Source organism: Anabrus simplex, chromosome 1 (assembly GCF_040414725.1).
Source record: "Anabrus simplex isolate iqAnaSimp1 chromosome 1, ASM4041472v1, whole genome shotgun sequence".
NCBI classification, from domain to species: Eukaryota; Metazoa; Arthropoda; class Insecta; order Orthoptera; family Tettigoniidae; genus Anabrus; species Anabrus simplex.
This window is the reverse complement of record NC_090265.1, coordinates 1,643,972,289-1,643,998,782: the sequence shown is the minus strand read 5'-3', so window position 1 is coordinate 1,643,998,782 and position 26,494 is coordinate 1,643,972,289. Positions and strand designations below refer to the sequence as shown.

At 40.5% G+C, this 26,494-nt stretch overlaps 1 protein-coding gene across 1 annotated transcript in view; it reads left to right on the top strand.

Annotated features, from left to right (window-relative positions):
* Chsy (Chondroitin sulfate synthase) overlaps nucleotides 1-26,494 on the top strand; it is a 424,023-nt gene that overhangs the window by 371,369 nt on the left and 26,160 nt on the right. Inside the window, exons 3-4 of the mRNA XM_067154155.2 lie at nucleotides 13,357-13,497; nucleotides 19,727-19,907. Coding sequence (XP_067010256.1) covers nucleotides 13,357-13,497; nucleotides 19,727-19,907 — 322 coding nt within the window. The remainder of the gene's footprint in view (nucleotides 1-13,356; nucleotides 13,498-19,726; nucleotides 19,908-26,494) is intronic.

Here is a 26,494-nt window from a genome sequence, read left to right as displayed (position 1 = left end):
ATAAATCATCATAATTTTTTAGCTACTGTACCTCGGTACCTACATATCGTTATTTGTAGGTGATGGTAGAATAGGTCTGTATGTTTTCTGGACGACCTTGGTCCTCCACTCATCGAGTTTGGTTCTCCTTAACTGGATATGTGCTCACTACTATTAATTCATTTCGTGGTGCGGAGAAACAACGCTTCACTAGCTCTACGAGTACAATGATCCCTAGCTCATCGCCACGAGCCGACAGATTCTATTAGTAACTCCACCACCAGACTACAATATTAAATGAGGATAAAGGGGAGGTAGTATTCCTGTTTCAGCCATTTCTTCACATAAACTAATGATACATGCATACATAAATACATACATACATACATACATACATACATACATACATACATACATACATACATACATACATAGGCCTACATACATTTTTTGTATAGGTCATCAGTCCATGTATTTGTTTGATACAGCCCTCCATACCAATGTATAATACATATAATATAATGTACTAACCTTTCAATTTCTGTGAAATTACTACATCTACTCTTATATGTTTGTCATATCATACGTTGGTCTACCTCTCCCGTCCGCTACCATTCAGCAATTTCTCCAGGTATTCTGCAGACTTACATAACAATGTCATCAGTAAATGCCAGAGTTTTGATTTTTTCTCCTTGGATAGTGATTCACTTTCCAAATTCGTACTTGATTTCCTTTACCGCTGTTCTATATAAACCCTGAAAGAAGAGGAGCAAATAAATAAATAAATAAATAAATAAATAAATAAATAAATAAATAAATAAATAAATAAATAAATAAATAAATAAATAAAATAAATGATACGTACATATATACAAACATACTGAATGTTAGAGGGCGCAAAGTTGTTGGATTTGGTCTAAACGGTATAGACTGTCACGTCCTTCAGTGTTCAGTCTGCAAGTCCCTGCGAATTAACTATTGTCTGTTCCTGCGTTTTGTAACCGTCTAGGAAGGGTTAAACCATCTCTCACGGGGAGAGAGGGTCAGTTTCCCTGCTTGCGCCAGCTCAGTTCGACAGGCATCATGCTGGATTGTGATCAGGCGTAGAAGTTGTGTTAAATGTCCTTACTCGCGTAGTGATGCCATGTGTGTGATATGACATGGTCCTCCGAAAATCGCAGAGAACGATTCATATTGAGGCTAAAGAGGTCGCAGCCAATTTCATTGGCAGTGTTTTCCGTCTAGACAGTACCACGCTGTCACCGTAGCATGAGTACAGCGCGGCGTGCTCCTCTTCTTCTTCTTCTTCTTCTTCTTCTTCTTCTTCTTCTTAATCTGTTTACCCTCCAGGGTCGGATTTTCCCTCGGACTCAGCGAGGGATCCCACCTCTACCGCCTCAAGGGCAGTGTCCTGGAGTTTCAGACATTGGGTCGGGGGATACAACTGGGGAGAATGACCAGTACCTCGCCCAGGCGGCCTCACTTGCTATGCTGAACAGGGACCTTGTGGAGGAATGGGATAGGCAAGGAAGAGGAAAGGAAGCGGCCGTGGCCTTAAGTGAGGTACCATTCCGGCATTTGCCTGGAGGAGAAGTGGGAAACCACGGAAAACCACTTCCAGGATGGCTGAGGTAGGAATCGAACCCACCTCTACTCAGTTGACCTCCCGAGGCTGAGTGGACCCCGTTCCAGCCCTCGTACCACTTTTCAAATTTCGTGGTAGAGCCGGGAATCGAACCCGGACCTCCAGGGGTGGCAGCTAATCACGCTAACCACTACACCATAGAGGCGGACGGCGTGCTCCTCGCCAGCTGTTTAACTTTCCGCGCGTCTTACGATCTCAGCAACTCCATAATCCTGTATTTGCAACCACCTCTGTGGCATCGTTGAGCTCCACAAATCTTATCTTTCAATCATTACAAATTGAATCTAACCATCGTTATCTTGATCTCCCTCTGCTTCTCTTACCTTCCATGAGCGAGACCCTTATCCTCCTAGGTAACCTATTCTCCTCCATTCACCTCATATAATCCCACCACCGAAGCCGGTTTAAGTGCACAGCTTCACCAATCGAAATGTAGCCTTTATATCATCATTTTTAGTACTTTGTTGCCATTGTTCCCACCTGCTTGTACCTGCAATCATTTTCGCTACTTCCATGTCTGAGGAAAATATGTTATATGGATGTGGGTCCGGAAACGCTTCATTTCCACGTTAGAACTCATTTTCTAAAACTCTCAATAGTAGTGTACATTCAACATGGGAAAGAAAGTAACAGTACGTACCAGCATACCTTATGAAACTCTTTCTCATATGAAATGTTCAAAATGCCCTCCGTTAGCAATGATACATACTTCAACCAGCCACCGCATTGAATCCCAAATGTGCTAATTTTATACATTTCTGTCTTTATTTTGATATAAAAAAAGCTAAGCCCATGGCACTACAGCCCTGAAGGGCATTGGCCTACCAAGCGATCCCTGCTCAGCCCCTAGGCCTGCAGATTACGAAAGGTCGTGTGTTTATTTTGATATGCCGTACCATAAGCATTGCTACAGCCGTATTCATAAAATGAGAGATACGTCTTGAACAATAATTATCTCCAAACGTTTGCCCTCTGTAAGCAATTTTCGCTGTAAAAAATTAACACCTTCAAATCTAAAAAAGTATTGTGAGTTTTTTCACGAATTTTCCAAACAAAATAAATTGTTCAATCTCCTTTACAATTTTATAAGGATGAAAACAACCTTTTAAGTACATAATCTGTACGAATTAATTCAGAAGTAATGACTGTTTGGTAGTGTGATTTAGAAAGTTCCAGAACTTACTTAGCATATGTCAATCACTTATTCCTTTCGCCTGAACGCTGCTTTTCTTCATTCTTTTTGAATAAGCAATAAGGGAGGAATAGTTTTAAGCATACTTGTTGGCTGGTTATATCTTCAAGCTTACCCAGGAAAATTAATGAGATGGTTTTCCGTGGTTTCCCATTTTCACACCAGGAAATGCTGGGGCTGTACCTTAATTAAGGCCACGGCCGCTTCCTTCCCATTCCTAGCCCTTTCCTGTCCCATCGTCGCCATAAGACCTATCTGTGTCGGTGCGACGTAAAAGAACTTGCAAAAAACAAAAAAACAAACGAACAGAAATTAGTTCAGCTTTCAAGCTCACTGAGGAATTAAGAGAGAAAAATACACACACACTTTCTCCCTCACTTGCGGCATTTAATTTTATACATTTTCTCCCTTTATTTTGATGTGCGCATTATTATAACCATATACCTATTATTAAAATGAGAGATGACATATCATAATTTATGATTTATTTGATTTTCAGAAGTTGAAAAACTTACTTGCCACGTGAGTTATCTGTCCATTCTTTCTTTCCTATACTTCATTGTTGTTTTATTCTTTCTTTCTTTCTTTCTTTCTTTCTTTCTTTCTTTCTTTCTTTCTTGAATGACCAGTAAGGGAGGTAGACTTTTTGAAGTATTTTCATCTTGCAGGCTGGTTGTCTTGTATAACTGTATAGTCATAGCTGAATAGTATAATTATACACAGAGCTCATCGTAGAGCTCAACATTTTTTCAATGACATCTTGTGACACGCCAAAACATTCATAAATGGTTTATTTATATTTCGCCGGGCTGAGTGGCTCAAACGGTTGAGGCGCTGGCCTCCTGACCCCAACTTGGTTGGTTCGATCCTGGCTCAGTCCGGTGGTATTTGAAGGTGCTTAAATACGTCAGCCTCGTGTCAGTAGATTTACTGGCACGTAATAGAACTCCTTCTGGACAAAATTCCGGCGCCTCAGCGTCTCCGAAAAAGTAGTTAGTGTGACGTAAAGCCAATATTATTATTATTATTATTATTATTATTATTATTATTATTATTATTATTATTATTATTATTATTATTATTATTATTTATAGTTGGTCAACATCTCTGGTAATGCCCTAATTAGAGTAAGGTTCCTGTGTATGGGATCCACACCAGAATTAATTAATACGAGAACTGGCAAAAGTCGAAAGGAAAGAAGCACGATTTGTTCTGGGTGATTGTCGACAGAAGAGTTGTATTACGAAAGTGTTGCAAACTTGCAAACTTTGGTCTGGGAAGACTTGGTGGTAAGCAGACAAGCTGCTTGACTATGCGGTACGTTTCAAACTATCAGTCGAGAAATGGTGTGGAATGACATTAGTAGACTAATAAGTTTCAGTGGAGCTTTCAAAGGTGGACAAAATATGAAGATAAATTAGGAATTCAAGAGGACAAATTGAGACGTTTGTAGGAAGAGGGTTGAGGAATTTGTATAATTTATCAACGGAACTGTTCGAAGAATTTCAAAGTTCTTCGAAATCATTTAAGAAATGATTAGGTCAACAATTGATTGCGAATCTGCCATCTGGGTGACGGCTCTAAATGAGTATCAATGTGGATTGATTGATTGATTGATTGATTGATTGATCCATTCATTAATTCATTGATAATTGGCATGTTGCATCGTGATAGCTTGAATAACAGCTTCTCAACCAGTTGCACATAGTTCGGACTTTTCCCGTTTCCCAGAAAGTTTTCTGCGACGTTTCTGAAAGAGATTTGTAACGTAGCTCAACTTCATTGAGCGTTGTATCAAAATTATTATGTTATTAACTGTGGTAAATGAAATGAAATGGCGTATGGCTTTTAGTGCCGGGAGTGTCCGAGGACATGTTCGGCTCACCAGGTGCAGGTCTTTTGATTTAACTCCCCGTAGGCGACCTGCGCGTCGTGATGAGGATGAAATGATGATGGAGACGACGCATACTCCCAGTTCCCGTGCTGGCGAAATTAACTAATGATGGTTAAAATTTCCGACCCTGCCGGGAATCGAACCCGGGACCCCTGTGACCAAAGGCCAGCACGCTAACCATTTAGCCATGGAGCCGGAGTTTAACTGTGGTGCTCGACAGCCAATGAAGACACCTTCTTTCAACTTTATATCTATCATAAAAGAAAAAAAAAATTCTCTAAGATACTAACACCTTCGTTCTTCTTTTTTCATTTGTTTCAGAAAAAATTCTCTCACAACCTAACACCTTCGTTCTTCTTTTTTCATTTGCTTCAGAAAAAAAATTCTCTCAGATACTAACACCTTCGTTCTTCTTTTTTCATTTGCTTCAGAAAAAAATCTCTCGGATACTAACACCTTCGTTCTTCTGTTTTCATTTGCTTCAGAAAAAAATCTCTCGGATACTAACACCTTCGTTCTTCTGTTTTCATTTGCTTCAGAAAAACTTTGATTGAACCTAACATTATATGCCGGGGTGGGAGTCCGCAAGACGGTCTCCTTTAACATATTTTTCTCGAGGAGTAAGTGCATCTTTTCCTTCACCCTACTACCTTTTTTTTAGTGTATCGCTGCTAGTGCCGCGAGTGCCCGAGGAAATGTTCAGCTCGCCAGTTCTGTATCTACTTTTCCCAGTACACCCCATGGTGGATGGATACATGTACCGTTGTGTAAGGGTTTTGTCTGTAGGTGTACGTGCAATTTTACGGGCTGGCCGTGGTATCGAGAGAGGTACCTGGAGAAAACCGGAAAATCATTTTGAGGATGGCCGACGAGGGATTCGCACCTACCTGTCTCCCGAGTACAGAGCTAACAGCCATAATTAATACTGTTAGTATAAGGCATGATCAAAAAGTTTCCGTTTGAGGGCGTTGCTGCAGCGAACATGAAACGTAGCGCGACTCCGATGCGGGCATATAAGCACGGACATGTAGGCAAAGGGATTAGTGTGGCAGTCGCGTCGTGTCTAGGTGCGTGCGTTAAATGCGGCTACGAGAACTATGGCACGTTATTACCAGATGCGTCCAAACAGGACCAAAGTGCTGTTATCCTGTTCTTAGTCATAGGAGAATGAAACCTGTGTATGGGGCAGCTTGTGGTATGGTGCACCAAGTTCCGTGCGGGTCACGTTTCGACACAACACGCCGGTCGATCTGGGAGGCTAGCCACATCCATTACGGACAACAACAACCGCCCTATAGTTCTAATCTCTCCCCATGAGATTATCACGCGTTCGGTCCCCTCAAAATGGCCTTGAAGTGTCGATGCTTCCTGTCGGACGGGGATGTGCAGCAGGACACAACTTTTAAACATACGGAGATCTTCAACCTGGTGCGTCGGTGAGATGAGTGCCTCGGTGCTCGCGGTGATTTTGGCTGATTGGCATCCCGATTCAGGACTGTGCGGCCGTCGAACTGAAACTTTTTGATCGCCCCTTGTAGTTTTACTTCCCACTTACTACATTTTGCGGTTTTCGGAGGCGCCGAGGTGTCCGAATTTTGTCCCGTAGGAGTTGGTTTACGTGCCGATAATTCTATCGACATGAGACTGGTGTATGTGACCATCTTCAAGTACCGCCGGACTGAGCCGCGATCGAACCCGCCAACTTGAGCTCTACCGCCTGAGCTACTCAGCCATGCCGCGACGCCTGTTCGCTTTCACCCTACTATCTCATTCTCAGGTGGCGGCAATGCCGTACTCGGTTTACCCTGAAGGACGTGGGATCGATTCCCCTTCATTTAGTTGAAATATTTAAGGCACGAGATTTTGCACTCCGGAGGTGCACATGGCCCTGAGGTTCACTCAGCTTATACCAGAAATGAGTACCAGGTTAATTCCTGTGGAGGGAAAGGTGGAAGGGCATAGAAAAGCCTGGGTAAACATTTGATAGGGAATCTTCCACCCTAAATGCGTATCAATGTTGATTGACCCCATCAAGTGCTGAGGTTTATCTTTACCTTCCACCCCTCCCATGGCCTTCATGGCCTGTACAGAGATGACTTTGCTTTGCTATCCCATTCGCATTAGAAACAGCATTACCGAGCTCGATAGCTCCAGTCGTGTAAGTGCGGCCAGTATCCAGTATTCGGGAGATAGTGGGTTCGAACCTCACTGTCGGCAGCCCTGAAGATGGTTTTCCGTGGTTTCCTATTTTCACACCAGGCAAATGCTGGGGCTGTACCTTAATTAAGGTCACGGCCGCTTCCTTCCCACTCCTAGCCCTTTCCTGTCCCATCGTCGCCATAAGACGTATCTGTGTCGGTGCGACGTAAAACAACTTGTGTGAACTATTTATCAAAAATCACTCTTTTTTCCTCACATGATTGGAGCCTGAAACAGAGAAGCCAATCCTATTTTCAATTGTTTACAGGAACATCCGTTAGTTTCCAGGCAAGCTTTTACTCAGTGTTCTTCTTCTTCTTCTTAATCTGTTTACCCTCCACGTTTGGTTTTTCCCTTGGACTCTGCGAGGGATCCCACCTCCACCGCCTCAAGGGCAGTGTCCTGGAGCTTCAGACTCTGGGTCGGGGATACAACTGGGGAGGATGACCAGTACGTCGCCCAGGATGCCACACCTGCTATGCTGAACAGGGGCCTTGCGGGGAGATGGGAAGATTGGAAGAGGGAAGGAAGCGGCCGTGGCCTTAAGTTAGGTACCATCCCGGCATTTGCCTGGAGAATTGGGGAACCACGGAAAAACCACTTCCAGGAAGGTTGAGGTGGGAATCGAACCCACCTCTACTCAGTTGACCTCCAGAGGCCGAGTGGACCCCGTTCCAGCCCTCATACCACTTTTTCAAATTTTGTGGCAGAGCCGGGAATCGAACCCGGGCCTTTGGGGGGTGGCAGCTAATCACACTAACCACTACACCACAGAGGCGGACTTCTCAGTGTTATTAACCCTAAATACCTAACCTCGTAAAGTTTTCACCTTGACCTCTCTTGCCCCTGACTTGTCTGACAGAAGAACTTGTTACCACGACGTGTAATTTAAAAAGCAGGCGTATCAGACATGTGACTACTGTACGGTGTTTTAAACACCATGTACTGTACACGACTGACCCGCCTCTCTTTGTGGGGAAACCAGTTTGGTGGAGGTGCGAGGGAAATTAAACACAGAGCGCCACTAAAGCACGTGAGAATATGAGTGCGAGACAAATGTTTCTCATCCTGACAACAAAACCGCCCTTGTATTTCCTTGATGAACCCCATGTGGTGTCTAGTCAGACAGGGCTGTCGTTCAGTAGCTGCCGCCAGCAAGCGCGGGGCTTGCTTTCAATTTGTAAGAACCATTCTTTTCTCTTTCTCACACTCTCGCATAAAATACAGCCGTAGGTCAGGAGGTCTGGATCCTTACAAAGTAGAGTTAAAGAGATCTATTACCAGACGAGTTGGTCGTGCGGTTAGGGCCGCGCAGCTGTGAGCTTGCATCCGCGAGATAGTGGGTTCAAACCCCACTGCCCCAAGGTACCTCAACTTGGAAGCATGGGTTGGCGACCACGAGGCACTAAGCAGTGCCCTGGTATTGCTTCCACTTACTTGTGCAAGGCTTTTCACCTTCATTTATCCTATCTGACCTTCCTTGGGAAACTCTTGTTCTTTTCCGACCCCGGCGCTGTAAGGTTTCCGAGGGCTAGAGAGTTTTTCATTTTCACGCCCTTCGTGACCCTTGTCTTCCTTTGGCCGATAGCTTCATTTTTCGAAGTGTCGGATCCCTTCCATTTTTTCTCTCTGATTAGTGATATATAGAGGATGGTTACCTAGTTATACTTCATCTTAAAACAATAATCACCACCACCACCACCACCACCACTTCCTTCCCACTCCTAGGTCTTTCCTCTCCCATCGTCGCCATAAGACCTATCTGTATCGGTGCGACATAAAGCACCATTGTAAGGAGATCTGTTATCTCAATATACAAAATTACGGTACTGGAATTTTGCGATCCTTAGGAAAGGGAAGAAGGCCAGAGATGACGATCTGAAGACAAAGATAAGTAAATATCTCTGTTTATAGTACCCACTACCTTAAATTCCTGTTTATAGTACCCACTACCTTAAATTCCTGTTTATATTATCTACTACCTTAATTTCTGTTTATAGTATCCACTACCTTAAATTCCTGTTTATAGTATCCACTACCTCAAATTCCTGTTTATAGCACCCACTACCTTAAATTCCTGTTTATAGTATCCACTACCTCAAATTTACCTCAAATTCCTGTTTATAGCATCCACTACCTCAAATTCCTGTTTATAGTACCCACTACCTTAAATTCCTGTTTATAGCACCCACTACCTTAAATTCCTGTTTATATTATCTACTACCTTAATTTCTGTTTATAGTATCCACTACCTTAAATTCCTGTTTATAGTATCCACTACCTCATATTCCTGTTTATAGCACCCACTACCTTAAATTCCTGTTTATAGTATCCACTACCTCAAATTCCTGTTTATAGCACCCACTACCTTAAATTCCTGTTTATAGTATTCACTACCTCAAATTCCTGTTTATAACACCCACTATCTTAAATTCCTGTTTATAGTATCCACTACCTCAAATTCCTGTTTATATCACCCACTACCTTAAATTCCTGTTTATAGTATCCACTACCTCAAATTCCTGTTTATAGTATCCACTACCTCAAATTCCTGTTTATAGCACCCACTACCTTAAATTCCTGTTTATAGTATCCAAAAAGCAAAAGCAAAGTCATCTCCGTACAGGCCATGAAGGCCCTAGGAGGGGTGGAAGGTAAAGGCTTCCGGCCATTCGTAACCTCGGCACGTGATGGGGTAGAGTGGTTAGCTCTACGCCCGGCCGCCTTTGCTCCCAGGAGTTAACCTGGTACTCGTTTTTGGTGTAGGCTGAGTGAACCTCAGGGCCATATGCACCTCCGGAAGTGGAAATCTCGTTTCTTAAATTTTACGACTTCCTGACGGGGATTCGAACCCATGTCCTTCCGGGCGAACCGAGCGCGCCTTTACCGCCTCGTTCAGGCAGCCCCCTGTTTATAGTACCCACTACCTTAAATTTGGTGTCACATCTCGGAAAATGAGGAAAAATGCACATTTCTGAAAGACGTTTAACATTTTCGAGGATTTGATGCCGAGAATGCCGTCATCGGACAGTGGTGTAGCCAGGATCGAGCAATGTGGGTGGGGTAGGACACGACAAAGGTGCTTGTGCGCGCATGCTTGGCTTGTCATTATAAGGACACTGACACTAGTGAATTATGTTGGTATTCAGATTACAGTATAGCCTACTACAAAATCTGACATTGAAATACAGAATGTTGGTATTCAGATTACAGTATACTACAAAATCTGACATTGAAATACAGAACAAGAACAATAAGTTCAAGGTAAACAGTTTTACAGTGAGTGGTATGTTCAGATTACAACCAAAAATCCAACTTTCGGGGCTTCTTAGAAAATAAATTCAAGAAATCTGTTGGTTTTACAGTTATGTCTCTGTGAATGTTCAGAAGAGCCAACCTATTGAGTCGACTTTCACTTGTTTATTGCCAGTTTCTGTTTATTCTTTTACAATAATTTCATGGGGGCGGGGTTCTAACCCCCCAGAAACCCCCCTTGGCCACACCCCTGTCATCATATAGGTTTGGCGGGAGTCTCGTATTGTACGGGGTGTCCTAATCGAAGCCAGAAAATCTTGTCCGTATTGAGCCCAGGCAAAATTCCCGTATTAATGGACCAGTAAAATCCATTATTTAACTTTATTTTCTTCATCGTAATCATTTACCACTGCTTCGCATTCAGGGCTGTCGCCCAGGTGGCAGATTCTCTATCAGTTATTTACCTAGTATTTTCTTAAATAATTTTAAAGAGGTCGAACATTTATTGAATATCATCATCATCATCATCATCATCATCATCATCATCATCATCATCTGTTTACCCTCCAGGTTCGGTTTTTCCCTCGGACTTAGCGAGGGATCCCACCTCTACCGCCTATTGAATATCTCCCTTGGTAATACCACTTCCTATGAACGAATCGTGACGGAATGACGCCAGGAAGTTTTGACGTAAAAAACGCACAACGTGATGGGTGTTGTCGAAATATCTAATCAGTATGGCTTTAAAATTTGGTTTAAATTGATTTTGCAGAAACCCTGTGTCTGATTTGAAAGCGGAATTCCAAGCAAGGGAGATCAAGCTCGGACATCATTGCGAAAAGGAGAACGAGGTTTCAAATATTGATGCAAGTGCAATGGATTAGTATAATTTGGAAACAATTCTCTAACCCATGGGTGAATAATGGAAATATAGAAGTAGATGATTATTATTATTATGACTTGTGAGGTGTGGCTATGAAGTTGTTTACATCTATTAGTATTATTATAATTTTCGTAGTTATGTACGGGCTTTATTTGGTATAAATCGTGATCGTATTATTTGCGAGGTTATGTCATGAAACACCTGCTGTATGTATATTAGAGTAGAACGCAGCCCGGAAGGCGGTTTGAAGAGGGTGGCGCAGTAACATTCGCGCGCTTTGTAGTATGACTTGTTTTCCGCTGAGCCAATAGAATCATTTCAGTAAGAGGTGCCTGTTTGTGCGGGTCACGAGTGAATGTTTCGAGTTTTATTTGTAAATATCATAATCAACGAATTTAGGGAACTATTTGCGTGTGTACGATAGATCCAGGAAGAGCAAAAAGACAAGTATTCCGTCGACAGGCGAGGGAAATAGTATTTAAAGTGTATTTGTATTTGGTAAGCATGCAGCAGCAGCCGTTCATAGGCGGAGAAGGTGAGGAACGCCATGTTGCCACGCTTCAAAAGAAGACAGCACTCGCGTGTGGTATCGGCCTGCAAACAGTACAGAGGATAAAACAAGCTTCGGAAATAAAAATAATGCGGTGTTCAGGTCGCCAGAGAAGAACCCTTAGAGGAAGAAGCCAGTGACGGTCCTCGATGATTTCATTAAAAATGTTCTGCGTACAACAATATTTGATATGTATAAAAACGGCGAATATCCTACGGCATTGAAACTGGACTGTCCATTTACCTTCCCTAATATCTCGAAAATTTTCCTCAACACTTTCGCGGGGTTTGATGTTAAAAATTAATTTGGACTTTTAGAAAACGTATAAGCCCACAAAAATATAGGTCATCGCTTTGGAGTTAAAGATATAACTGGATGAAAAAATGTTTACACACATGCTATTATGAGTAGCCACATTGGCATCACCGCACGTCATACTTCTGTCTCTCTCTGCGCAACGAAACCGCCTTCCGGGCTGCGTTCTACTCTAATATGAGTTGATTTAATGTAAGAACACGTAATTAGTAGTATATAATTTATTATTACCTGTAAAAATATGATGTGTATAAATGTTGTGCAACACACGGTAATAGTCCAGAACAACGCTGGAATTGTGTAGAAGATTCCTTTCATTGTAAATAGGTTATTGGACACTCTCAAAAAACATGTTGTGTTATATTCTTCTAGACTCCTGGCCAGGCAATGTATATAAAGAGGCAGTCTTGGGAATTGATGTGAGTTGTTTAACGAGACTTGTAGTTGAAGTCGTTAGCCGAGTGTTTGAAGTCAAGTATGTAAAATTTGTTGGGTTGGTAGTTGGTTGACATGCAAGTGTTTCAGTCTTCTTCTCCCTCTTCGTAGCAGTGTTTTGTTCAAGAGGACAGTTATCAGTGTGATGTGTGGGTGTATACACAGTTGACAGCATTTCGTGTGTGCGTCTTTGTAGTTACAACGATATCACCAGTCCTTCTAAGCGATGTAAGGGGAAAATCTACGCACCTGTAAAATGAATCTCAGTCTGAACAGACAAAAGCATTGATTCAAGGCTTTTCATGCTAATTACCTGAACTGAATTGTTTAAACAGTGAAGATAAAATCACCATTAAGATGTTTATCTCAAAGCATTCATGAGCACGAATATTCCTTAAGGCCTCAATGTCTGTCTGTTAGGTCATCAGCCCAGAGGCTGGTTGGATCCTCAAATAGCACCACCAAAGGTTATGCGGTTATAAGGAAACCGCAAAAACCAATGGCAGCACCAAAATGCGGCGTACTAGGCAAGACGAGGAGTGGGGTAGTTTGCCATTGCTTTCCTCACTGGGTCAGAAAGTGCTATTGCAGCACGACTGACCCTATGAGCAATACCTTTCATAACACTCAGATGCACTAGTCGTGCTCTGAATGTCATTACTCAGCACCACCCATACCCCAGCAGCTTTCCATATTGTCACAGCCATGGATGAGACTGGGACTTCGGTGGAAGCTACACTTTACTCTGGCCTGTGCCAAGAGATGGATACAAAAGTACTGTATCCATCAAGAAATGGCAGCAGGCAAAAGCCCTCAATATGGTAGCTAAATTTACACCTTTGTACAAGTGTAAAACTTCCAAAATTTATAACGTTTTGACTTTGAATTGACAAAAAAATATAAATATTTTTCGATCATTATGTATTATTTTTTGGAATAAAAGAAAATATTTGAAAGAAACATAAATTGCTCAGATAACACTTTAACCAGCTCCTCTGGATTGTTTCAGATGCAAACCATCCTGTATCACAACTCCAGCGGCAATGATGCCTTCACAGGAAGCTTGAAGCAAAAAGAGGTTCATCGTGCCATAACTCTACATCCAGTCAAGCATTACGAACATATGTACAGGGTTCACAATTATATGAAAGTAAGTACATGGGTTTATATTCAGAATGTTCTTTCAAACAAAAATACAGTAAAACCTATCCAAACCGGAACTGCTAGTGACCAGATAATATTCCGTCTTAGGGAGGTTTCCGTTTTATGCAGGTTAACCAATATTTGATGCTCCCTGTGTTCCTTTTTCAATTCATGCATCGAGAAACAGAATTTTTTGAGACCAACAAATGCATGTAAGTACTGTAGAACAGTAAAGGAAAATGGACCATAAATACGGTATAAATACAGAATCGTCACGCAAACATACATCCCTACAGGGCGGTACCGTAAGGTACATTTTGCTTTACACACATGCATAGGAAAATGAACACAACGAAAATTGTTCTGATAGGTCGCATATACATATGTGGCTGGAAGTGAAAATAATGGATAGGGAGAGCATTTTGACATACGAGGTTTTGTTGTTTCACCGACGATTTATTTTAATTTCTCCACCTACAGGCTACCCGAAGACAAGGAATACATAATACACAAAAATTAATGGTTTTAAAAGGATAAAAAGTGACATTTCAATAACAACTTAAAACTCTAAACAAATTGTGAAATTAAACCTAATTTTTCATTTCTATAAAAACCAATTACATTAATAAGAACAATAACAACAACAAAACTTGATTGCATGGTAGAATTCCTTGCTTGCCGTTTCTATTGAAGACCCTACGTATTACATGTAATATTACATTGACGGAAGTTCCGTTTTAGAGACTTTTCCCTAGCGGGATTAGAAGTATTTGTCCTTTTTCACGTTGAGAGGTTCCGTTTTAGGCTGCATAAAGTGCCATACAGCTTCATCGGACCTCACAAGAAGTCTGTTTAAGGTAGGTTTCCGGTTTATTCAGTGTCCGGTTTATATAGGTTTTTCTGTAACATGAAGTTTATATTTTCTCATTGCTGAAATTATAAGAATATTGAACTGTTGATTAAATATCTAAAAATCTGTTCTTCTTGTTGTTGTTTGTGCAGGCTGCTACAGAACTGAATGGAAGAGGTATGAAATAAAATCGTATTATGTTTAGTATTGTACCGAATATTTTCTCGATATTGATGCAAGTGCAATGGATTAGTAATAACTTGGAAACAATTCTCTAACCCATGGGTGAATAATGGAAATATAGAACCCGTTGATTATTATTATGACTTGTGAGGTGTGGCTATGAAGTTGTTTACATCTATCATCAAAATAAACTATTTAAAGGAAATCGAGGACCGTCAGCCTCTGCCCAGGTGGCAGATTCCCTGTCTATTGTTTTCCTAGCCTTTTCTTAAATGATTGCACAGAAATTGGACATTTATTGAACATCTCCCTTGGTAAGTTATTCCGATCCCTAACTCCCCTACCTAAAACGAATATTTGCCCCAATTTGTCCTCTTGAATTCCAACTTTATCTTCAAATTGTGATCTTTTCTACTTCTAAAGACACCACTCAAACTTATTCGTCTACTAATGTCTTTCCACGCCATCTCTCCACTGAACATACCACTTAGTCGAGCAGCTCGTTTTCTTTCTCCCAAGTCTTCCAACCCCAAACTTTGCAACATTTTTGTAACGCTACTCTTTTGTCGGAAACCACCCAGAACAAATCGAGCTGCTTTTCATTGGATTTTTTCCAGTTCTCGAGTTAAGTACTCGTAATCCTGGTGAGGGCCCCATACATTGGAACCATACTCTAGCTTGGGTCTTACCAGAGACTTATATGCCCTCTCCTTTACATCCTTACTACAATCCTTAAACACCCTCATATCCATGTGCAGAGATCTGTACCCTTTATTTATAATCCCATTTATGTGATTACCCCAATGAAGATCTTTCCTTATATTAACACCTAGGTATTTGCAATGATCCCCAAAAGGAACTTTCACCCCCCAGTAATTAAAACTGAGAGGGCTTTTCCTACTTGTGAAACTCAAACCGTGACTTTTAACCCCGTTTATCATCATACCATTGCATACTGTCCATCTTACAACTTTATCGAGGTCATTTTGCTCATTTTGCAGTTGCTCACAATCTTGTAACTTATTTAGTACTGTATACAGAATAGCATCATCCGCAAAAAGCCTTATCTCTGATTCCACTTCTTTACTCATATCATTTATATATATAAGAATACATAAAGGTCCAATAATACTGCCTTGAGGAATTCTCCTCTTAATTGTTACAGGGTCAGAAAAGCTACACCTACTCTAATTGTCTGACGTGAGATTTATTTTCTAGAAATATAGCCACCCATTCAGTCACTCTTTTGTCAAGTCCTATTGCACTCATTTTTGCCAGTAGTCTCTCATGATCCACCCTATAAATGCCTCAGACAGGTCAATCGCGATTACAATCCATTTGACCTCCTGATTCCAAGATATCTGCTTTATCTTGCTGGAATCCTACAAGTTGAGCTTCAGTGCAATAACCTTTCCAAAACCCGAACTGCCGAACTGCCTTCGAACCAGTTATTAATTTCGTAAACATGTCTAATATAATCAGAAAGAATGCTTTCCCAAAGCTTACATGCAATGCATGTCAAACTGACTGGCCTGTAATTTTCAGTTTTATGTTTATCACCCTTTCCTTCATACACAGGGGCTAGTATAGCAACTATCCATTCATTTGGCATATGCAAACAATAATCAAATAAGTACTTCAGATATGGTACTATATTCCAACCGATTGTCTTTAGTATATCCCGTAGATCTTATCTAATCCAGCCACTTTTCTAGTTTTCAGCTTTTGTCTTGTTGTAAATATCGTTGTTATCATAGGTACATTTTAATACTTATTTAGTATTAGTGACCTCCTCTAACTGGACATTATCACTGTAATCAACAGTTGTTACATACTGCCCACTGAATACTTCTGCCTTTTGAAGATCCTCGTATATACACTCCCCTTGTTCATTAATGATTCCTGGAATGTCCTTCTTTGAACCTGTTTCTGCCTTAAAGTACGTATACATACTCTTCCATTTTTCACTAAAATTTTTATGACCGCAAGTTATGCTTGCCATCATGTTATCCTTAGCTGACTTCTTTGCTAGATTCAATTTCCTAGTAAGTTCCCTCAATTTCTCCTTACTTCCACAGCCCTGCTGAAAGAACAAAAGGCTAAGCTTGCCTATAGTACTAAAATAAGTACACCACGTTCAAGAACTGGTCCCTTCCCTTTGGTATCTTAAAGAAAAGAAACAGAAAGGAGGAGGCCATTAGGAAAATTCCAGCTGGACAAAGTTGATCACTTGCCTGAACCTAATAATACAATATTTAACCAGGCCAACTGTATTCGGTGTCTCAAAGATGACCCATTCTTTTCTTCTTGTTCTGCCTGGTATTTTTCTCAGTTACCTGGGGTTCGCACTTTGCGTGGATTTAGCCCAGTTTTGCTACCGGATGCCTTTCTTGACTCCAACCCTGTGAGGAGGGACGTACTCACTCTTACGTGTTTCTGTGGTGGTTTGTACTGTGATGCGTTGTGTATAAATGACGATGTGTAGTAAGACGAGTACAAACATCCAGTCCTCGAGCTAGAAGAAGTAATCAGATAAAGTTAAAATCCCTCAACCCGAGGCCCGTGCAGATATCATATATTTTGCAAAATTCATCTGTGCGTAAACAGAACTTGGAGCTGTTTTACAGATTTCAAAGCTCTAGGTGCTCAAGTGTCTAAGAAGATCAAATATTGATGAATAATTGAAAAATCTATGATAGACTGTACGTACTTTCATCTTACGGAGTAGTTTTCACCTTTTGTATCTTATTGTAAATGTTGTTATCATAGGTAAATTTTAACACTTCTTTAGTATTAGTGACCGCCTTTAACTGGACATTATCCCTGTAACCAACAATCTTTATATACTGACCACTGAATACTTCTGCCTTTTGAAGATCCTCGCATACATCTTCACCTTCCATGGTTGCTGAGGATACACTTTCCTCACACTAACTTCCATCACGTTGACTTCTGTAACGCAAATTTTCAGATCCTGAAATTTAGTGTAATGCCTACCAGTTACTTTCTTCAATATCAGATGCAAAACTACCCATTATAGTTCCCTTATGCCATTTATTTTTTTCTGACGGTAACTGATTTTTTAAATGTTAAAACAGTAGATTTAGTGTTGCTCAAGACTAAATGTACGGTATACTATACATGCCCAAATTTTAGGATGATACATTTTTAGGAGACCAAAATTTGTGTATATATTTTTTGCAGCTTTTTTCTGTTCAAGCTATGATCAGGAAAAATAAAATAAACCACTTTTCCCTTTGCGAAAATCAAATTATCGTAAATTTGTCTCTGGGTCATGGTAATCCATCAACGGCTGCTAATTTCAGATGACCACCAGTCATAAGGCAGAGCCTGCACTTTTGCTAGGTAACATTGCCTGGCCATCCAGGCATGGTTGCTAGGGATACACTTTCGTCACGCTGATTTCTGTAACGCAGATTTTCAGATGGCCTTCAGCCATATGACATATTTATGCCAAGAAAACCGTTTTGTTCGTCCCGAAAAACTCTGGTATGGCGGAGTTAAGCACACCTGATAGACAACTGCATTTCCAGTTGAATGTGATATCTTTGATGTTCCTGACAGTGTTCTCTGGAAGACAGATTGAGTAGTTAAACTCCCAACCATTCAGCCTGTGTGCTTATACATTTGTACTTACATGAACCGCCATGTTTTACATTCATCATTCAGGCTATTAGTACGACGGGGTGTGAACTTCTAAGGCACTGTTATACCTGCTGTAAGGTTTTTAGTAGGCCGTTTCTTAGTAGATACTTCTGGCTGCCGCATCTAACCTGAAGAAGCAGACGCTGGGCTCCTTCTGTACTAATATCGGAAGGACGAGTTGGCTTCTTCGTCAGGATTTGATTTCCGCCTTTGCTGCCGTTGAGATCATCACACGGATTTTTGTGAATGGGGCCCATGCAATACCTAGCGCTACCATATTTCTGAAGGAAAAGACTAGGACAACTTTGACATTTCAGTCAAACATGACCTTACCTTAGAAATGTGACTCGCTAGGTTTAGCTATGGGTTCCTTCATGAATGTACCATGTTTACTTTTCTGAGAATGCAGCTTTTCGTATATATTCATCCTTTTTTATAAGTTCATGAAGTCACTGCCGCTGTAGCCACAATTCAATTTAATTTTCAGTTGGGATTTCACACTTTCAGTCATCAATATCTTTCTGTTCTCCAACAGTTTTTCATAAGTGAGTATAATTTTATTTACCGAAATAACAACAATGATACCGTCAGTAATGGTTCTACACCTACGTTTTGCGCATCTGACTAGATATGTCCAAAGTCTAAATATTTCACTTAGAAATACCCTAAGTTTACAAATTGCTACACAGTGTAATGTATATGTCTCTTTAGACCGTCAGATACATTGCAATTTATTCTGCTGTATGTTCCATTTCAGCCAACTAGGATAGAATCTATTTTCCACATTGCCAACGGCCATACCATGTTGAACACCATGTTGAACACCATGTTGAACATTTTCCACATTAAAACTTCTTACTTTTCTCTCACTCGACGGCATTTCTTCGCTTGCATCCCAACCCTGTTTATCACAGTTCCTTTGTTTACAAATTTTGATACTTATTTCGTCCCCCTGACCCTCCTTTCATCCTGATATCTGCGTTTTAGTGTGTTTCCTTTTGTTTTTTATCTTAGCTGTTATGAATGAGTGCTTTTTGTTTCCCTTTAGTGAAGGATGTAATTCACATAAGAGCTGTCATTTGCTCAAATTAATAAACATAAATAAATAAGTCTCCTTCAAAATATTTCTGATAGAACATTTCCTTTCGCCTTTCTCTTAGATTTAAAAATATATATTTAATTGAAAGTCTCAAATTATGCAATACGGGTAAAATTGACCCTTATTATTTTACTTGTACCAGAAAATATCTCACTTGGTTGGTCGTTTGAGGAAGCTTGTAATATTTTGTGACTGTTGATATCTTGATCATAGCCAGTAGGAGAATACTTAAGTATATGAAACAATTTATATCAAATTTCAAGTCATGGGCTTCCTATCAATAAGAGCCAGTATCTTGATTTGTAATGAGACGTCATGGAATATATTCAATATTAAGATATGAATGCTATTGGATGTTGAGAATTGAATAGGTACCTATCACAAATGTTTTATTGTGTCGAATCATCATATAATTGTAATGTGGATTTATATTTTCAGTCTTTGAAGATCCAAGATTTACAACAGAAAGTTATATACCTTCATCGTGAAATCATGTCGATGATGAAGGAGCTTGGCCATAAACCAGAAGAAATCAACAATTTCATGGTTGGGAAGAACTTCCCCCTCTTCTCAGCAAAGAAAGGCAGTCATGATTACTTGGGGGATACAGCAATGTTGGGTGTGTATAAAAATAACGAAATACAACTTCCCTAGGTTCTCATTAAATTAGTGTAGCTAATAAGTTTCACCAACCATAAAATTATTGCAAAATGTACAGTAGTCACAGGAAGGAGGTACTTTTTCTACTTCTCTCTCTCTCTCTCTTTTAGATTAAAACAAATTTTGAATATGTAGTGTCATGGTTCGAGCCCGGATTTTTTGGCTGCAATAGGTTAAAATGCACATTTATTTGAGTAGCCCGCTCAATGCGTGTGCAATGAGATTTGCTTAAACAGACCTATCAGACCCCCTGTAATTTATGCAGCTCTACATACACAGTGAAAGAGCGGGCTAGACAATATTTGCCGTTCACTTCAGCCGTTAGTTTTCACCCTGAAAAATCCACGCTGAATGATAACAACCAAAAGCTTGGGGGACAACCCTAATGAAACATCTATATATATAATTTGAACGTGTAACACAACATTGTGAGAACCGCAATACGAGCACCTATGTATTACACATCAAAAGGAAGGTCTCTATCTCAGCGTTACTAGAAAAGTATTATTTATTTAATTATATCCTTCACTTGCGTAAAATAGTCATTTATTCGAATAATACGTTGCTTAGGTCGTAGATGGCTTTATGAAAGTTATCTCCACTGATCATTCTATGTCAGCCCGATAGAGGTCTCTGTGAAAGTTGTCTATGCAGATCTTTCTATGTTAGACCGATAGATGGCTCTGCGAAATCAAGTTATCAACAAAATGTTAGTTGTTCTATGTTCTGTATTGGTTATAAAGAAGAAACAGAAAGGAATGCATCTCAGGATATTCTATAGGCCTATTTCAAAACGTTCTTTATCATGAAAATTACATTGAATTATTCAGTGTAGGGTTGTTGTATAAAATCTGAGTGCTCTGCCAAGCATAACATTTCGCTGAGAAAATGGTAAGTGGACATTTTAATTCATGTTGCCACAATGGTTTGGTTTATTGTCCACAACGGCATCCTTCTCTGCTAACCGTAGCTTCATTCCAGGATTAGGTCCTTACTCTTTTAAGATTCAGGGGATGATTCATAGGTATATTTCAAATTTACCGTCTACTGAAAATTGACGAGCATTATACGACCAGCTTTATATGATAGATTCAAGTCTTGCGAACAGAGTTCGTTGTGAAAATGCTTTAAATTGCCAAGGTTCAAAAATTCCATATGTACAGTCACAACGGATGTGTAAGTTTAAAGGCTGATAAATGATTTTCTGGAGTTCAGCAAATTTTCCGTTGCTTCCCTCACGTTTCCTGTATCATCAGTTTCATTTTTAGTCTTTGTTCACAGCCATTGCTGCGACAGGCTTCTAGTTTTATTTTAAATCTGAATTAGCAAACCTATGTTAAAATATTGTAAAATAACTGAAAATGTCACTGCCATCAGGATCTGGTTGAAAATTCCTGCTGCTGAATGGGTGTGTTGAATAATCCTGTTTCAACAATCAACACACAAGGGAATCATATGCACTTTTTTGAAGCTGAAACAGCAATCTATGGAAAGCAAGAACTCGGTTACTGGGAATCACCCTGGACTGTTCACGTTCATGTTCCACCAGCAATTTAGACAACTGACTAACTTAAAAATTACCAACAATAATATGTAGTTGATTTAGAAAACATACTCTTTGTTAGTGATTACATTCTAAGAAAATACAGTACTACCATTCATGGGACTCAAATCCAAATTTCCTGCTACAATCAAATTTAAAAGGGAGCTGATGCCAGTTTTTATCCATAGTATGTACTTAAATGTGTCTATAGTTTATTTACAATTAGTTACAATTACTTTTACGTCGCATCGACACAGATAGGTCTTATGGCGACAGTGGGATAGGAAGGGGCTAGGAGTTGGAAGGAAGCGGCCGTGGTCTTCATTAAGGTATAGCCCTGGCATTTACCTGGTGAGGAAATAGAAAACCACGGAAACCATATTCAGAGCTGCCGACAGTGTGGTTCGAACCCACTATATCCCGAATGCAAGCTCACAGCTGCGCGCCCCTAACCGCACGGCGAACTCGCTCGGTGTCCATAGTTTAGTCAGATAAATTGTATAGATACAGGGTGTATCAGAATTCAATACTCAAACTTCTAAGGATTATAGAAGAGGCAAACACTTTTTCTAAATAACCATAGATCGGAAATCAATAGTTGAAGTACATTTTGAGGTGGTTTAGAATAAAACTATTACCTGCCAATGTAATTGTAATCTTTTACAAAAACTACGTCAAACTTCCTTTTTGGGATAATCAAATGATCATAAATGTCTTTCAATAAATGGAAGTGAAATTAATAAAGATTACTTAACTTGCATCTAATGGATTGTTTTCGAGAAACATCTTTACAAAATTTGGAGTCGACAAGAGTAGAATTCATTGCATCGCAAAGGGGAAACTGACTTAGGGACTCTGAAACTACCGCGAATTAAATAATAATTTCCCTAGAGTATGATGACGCATATTTGATAAAAGAGTATTTTATATGTCTCTCAATCATGGCCGTCCATCGATACTTCACATCACAGCTTGCAAGATCACATCGACCATCTGTACTCTAACGCCCCCCCCCCTTGTTAATATGTCTCTGAGTCATGGCCATCCATTGATACTTCACATCGCAGCCTGCAAGATCACATCGACCATCTGTATTCTAACGCCCCTCCCTGTTAATATGTCACTCATTCATGGCCATCCATCGATACTTCACATCACAGCCTGCAAGATCACATCGACCACCTGTACTCTAACGCTCCCCCCCCCCCTTGTTAATATGTCTCTGAGTCATGGCCATCCATCGATACTTCACATCGCAGCCTGCAAGATTACATCGACCATGTGTACTCTAACGCCCCTCCTTGTTAATATGGCACTCAGTCATGGCCATCCATCGATACTTCACATCACAGCCTGCAAGATTACATCGACCATCTGTACTCTAACGCCCCTCCTTGTTAATATGTCTCTGAGTCATGGCCATCCATCGATACTTCACATCACAGCCTGCAAGATCACATCGACCATCTGTTCTCTAACGCCCCTCCTTGTTAATATGTCACTCAGTCATGGCCATCCATCGATACTTAACATCGCAGCCTGCAAGATCACATCGACCATCTGTACTCTAACGCCCCTCCTTGTTAATATGTCACTCAGTCATGGCCATCCATCGATACTTCACATCACAGCCTGTACGGTTGCTAGGTGACATTGCGTCACACATTTTGCACCGCTAATTTCGTGACGCAAATTTGTAGATGGCCCCCAGCCATAAGACATATAAGTTTATTTATGTCAAAACTGTTTTCTCCTGTTACGTGCACGTTCGGAGACGTGTGCCTTATGCTATAGAGAGTTTGCAGCTGCAAGCGCCCGAGCGACGAGCTCTTTTTGGGATTCAAATGGAGTCTCATACGCTCTCTCACTCTACTTCAAACGAACAAAAACTTACTGCGTGTTAGCACATGCATTCTGACGTCTGTTTCCTTTTTCTCATCTCTCCTTTTAAAGTTCAGAATAGAGAAAACTATCTGAACGATCCCTGGGCACCGAGCGAGTAGGCCATGTGGTTAGGAGCGCACAGCAGTGAGCTTGAATTCAGGAAATAGTGGGCTCGAACCTCAATGTCGACAGCTCTGAAGATGTATTTCCGTGGTTTCCCATTTTCAAACCAGACAAACGCTGGGGCTGTACCTGAATTAAAGACATTGCAGCTTCCTTCTTACTCCTGCCCTTTCCTATCTCATTGTCGCCATAAGACCTATCTGTGTCGGTGCGACGTAAACCAGCTGGGTTCGATTCCCGGCCGTGTCAGGATTTCAATTTTGGTAAATTCTTCTAGTTCGGGGGATGGGTATTCATGTTCATCTTAATACACATCTTCATTTACATACAACACATCGTACAATAAACTACCACAGGAACACACAATAGCGAATACATCTCTCCAAACGTCCGGCTCCATGGCTAAATTGTTAGCGTGCTGGCCTTTGTTCCAAAGGATGAGTGGCTCAGACAGTTGAGGCGCTGGCCTTCTGACCCCAACTTGGCAGGTTCGATCCTGGCTCAGTCCGGTGGTATTTGAAGGTGCCCAAATACGTCAGCCTCATGTCGGTAGATTTACTGGCACGTAAAAGAACTCCCGCGGGACTAAATTCTGGCACCTCGGCGTCTCCGAAGACCTTAAAATAGTAGTTAGTGGGACGTAAAGCAAATAACATTATTATTATTATTATTATTATTATTATTATTATTATTATTATTATTATTATTATTATTATTATTATTATTATTTGTTCCAAAGGGTCCCGGGTTCGATTCCCGGCCCGGAATCTTCATTGGTTAATTCCGATGGCTCGGGGGCTGGGTATGTATGTGGTGTCTTCAGCATTAGAATCCATCATAGGTAGGGCCCCATCGTCATAGACGCGCAGGTCACTTATGCGGCGTCCACTCGAAAGGCCTGCACCGGGCCTTTCCGGAAGCCACACGCCATTATTATTATTATTATTATTATTATTATTATTATTATTATTATTATTATTATTATTATTATTTTGCTAGGGGCTTTACGTCGCACCGACACAGATAGGTCTTATGGCGACGATGGGATAGGAAAGGCTTAGGAGTTGGAAGGAAGCGGCCGTGGCCTTAATTGAGGTACAACCCCAGCATTTGCCTGGTGTGAAAATGGGAAACCACGGAAAACCATCTGCAGGGCTGCCGATAGTGGGATTCGAACGTACTATCTCCCGGATGCAAGCTCACAGCCGCGCGCCTCTACGCGCACGTCCAACTCGCCCGGTATTATTATTATTATTATTATTATTATTATTATTATTATTATTATTATTATTATTATTATTATTATTATTATTATTATTATTATTATTCTCTCCAAATAGGGTTGGCGCAGCATAGGCAACCGCCCGTAAAACAGGGATAAATCAGTACAAAGAGCCGACTCTGGGTATTTGGGAAATGGCCAGGAAGGAAAAGAATAGATAACACTCTCTCTGTGAATGCATCTGAAAGAAATGTACTCCTACTTAAAGAAAGAAAAAATATCTAAAAATAAAATGTGACAATAGCCTTGCAGTCATTTAGTCCGCCCAGTGGTCATGACTGTTAAGGCGTCAAGTCTATATGGTCTGACATCGGGCTTAGCCGTTTTTTTTTAGGCCTGTTGGCGGAAAAAATGTCACCATGAGAATATTGGCCGGGGTTAGAGGTGGTGGTATATTATTTCTAACCACTAGATTGCATGTCAAAAGCCTGGATTCATTTCCAAACCTGTCTGCAGCGTCCATATGGAGTGAGGGCATATAACGCTGTTCACGGCGATTCTGTCCGTCGGAGGGAGACGTTAAGCCTTGAACAACCCCCTTGGTGCTATTCTACAGGCTCTGTGCCGGCACCAGGTTTCACCCTCTCCCTTCCTGTCATGTATTTCATTTTATTTCAACAACTCCTCTGATGAAGTTGACGTCATGATGGGCATCCGGTCGTAAATACTCTATATGAAGATATTTCACTTCATTCCCAACCCCACAGAGAAAATCGGAAAAGAACTGAAACATTCCTTACTATTCTGCCCAAAAGGGTATATCTGGCAAGTCTGGAAGCATTTATGTTTTGTGGCTCTACACACACATATCCAAAGTCTATGCATGGAGTGGTCACTTGTCATGGGTGTAGCTGTCACCAAAGTAACAGTACCATTCACTGTGAGGTCATTACTCTCAACTTGAGTTCAATTACTCTGTACATTACTGGTAATTGTAAGCCTATTATGGTTCAATTTACCAACAAATTGAATATATCAATGGCTTTTTTTCTTCCAGTCTTGACTGGTTTTTCTTTTTCATTCCACACAGTGTAAAAATACACAAAGCCTTAATCTATCTTGAACTCTTCAATCTAAATTGATCAAATATGGTACATTAATGGATTAATTTAGAGCTATTCTTTTCATATCTTACCCCCTAGATCCTTTTTCTGTCATTTTCTACCAGCCCATAAACAAGATCCTTATCTGGTTCTATGCCAAGTATGCCCATAGACTAGAGTTAAATACAGCTGTATAGTCATTTGTTGCCTCTGCAAGCTGCATCTGGAATTCCCTACGTGCTGAAATTGAGAGCATGTCAAGTATATCAAACTTGAAGCATTGCAGGAAATGGATGTTCATAAGTACAAGAGCTAACAGTATTTTTGCATAAGATAGTATTCTAAAGTCACATTATGTACTAAGTTCAAGCCAGTTTAGTTATAGTTTTTATTGTAACTGAAACAAGTTCGTTTATTTTTTAATAAACATAGGTTTTCCTGGCTCATTGTATTAAAATAAATAAATATGATTATCCAATTAAAGCCACTTGTGTTTAATGAGACTAAACAAAGCCGAGCTTTCCGCCAAATTATATGAGTGTTCTTCAGGGCATATCAAGGTCTGCTTTTGACAGTGATCATAGAAATTATTCAAAGAATATGGAAGTCACGACCATATTATCCACGGCTCCCTACTAACTGGATTCTGGGATGTTGCGCTGTGCTGTGGT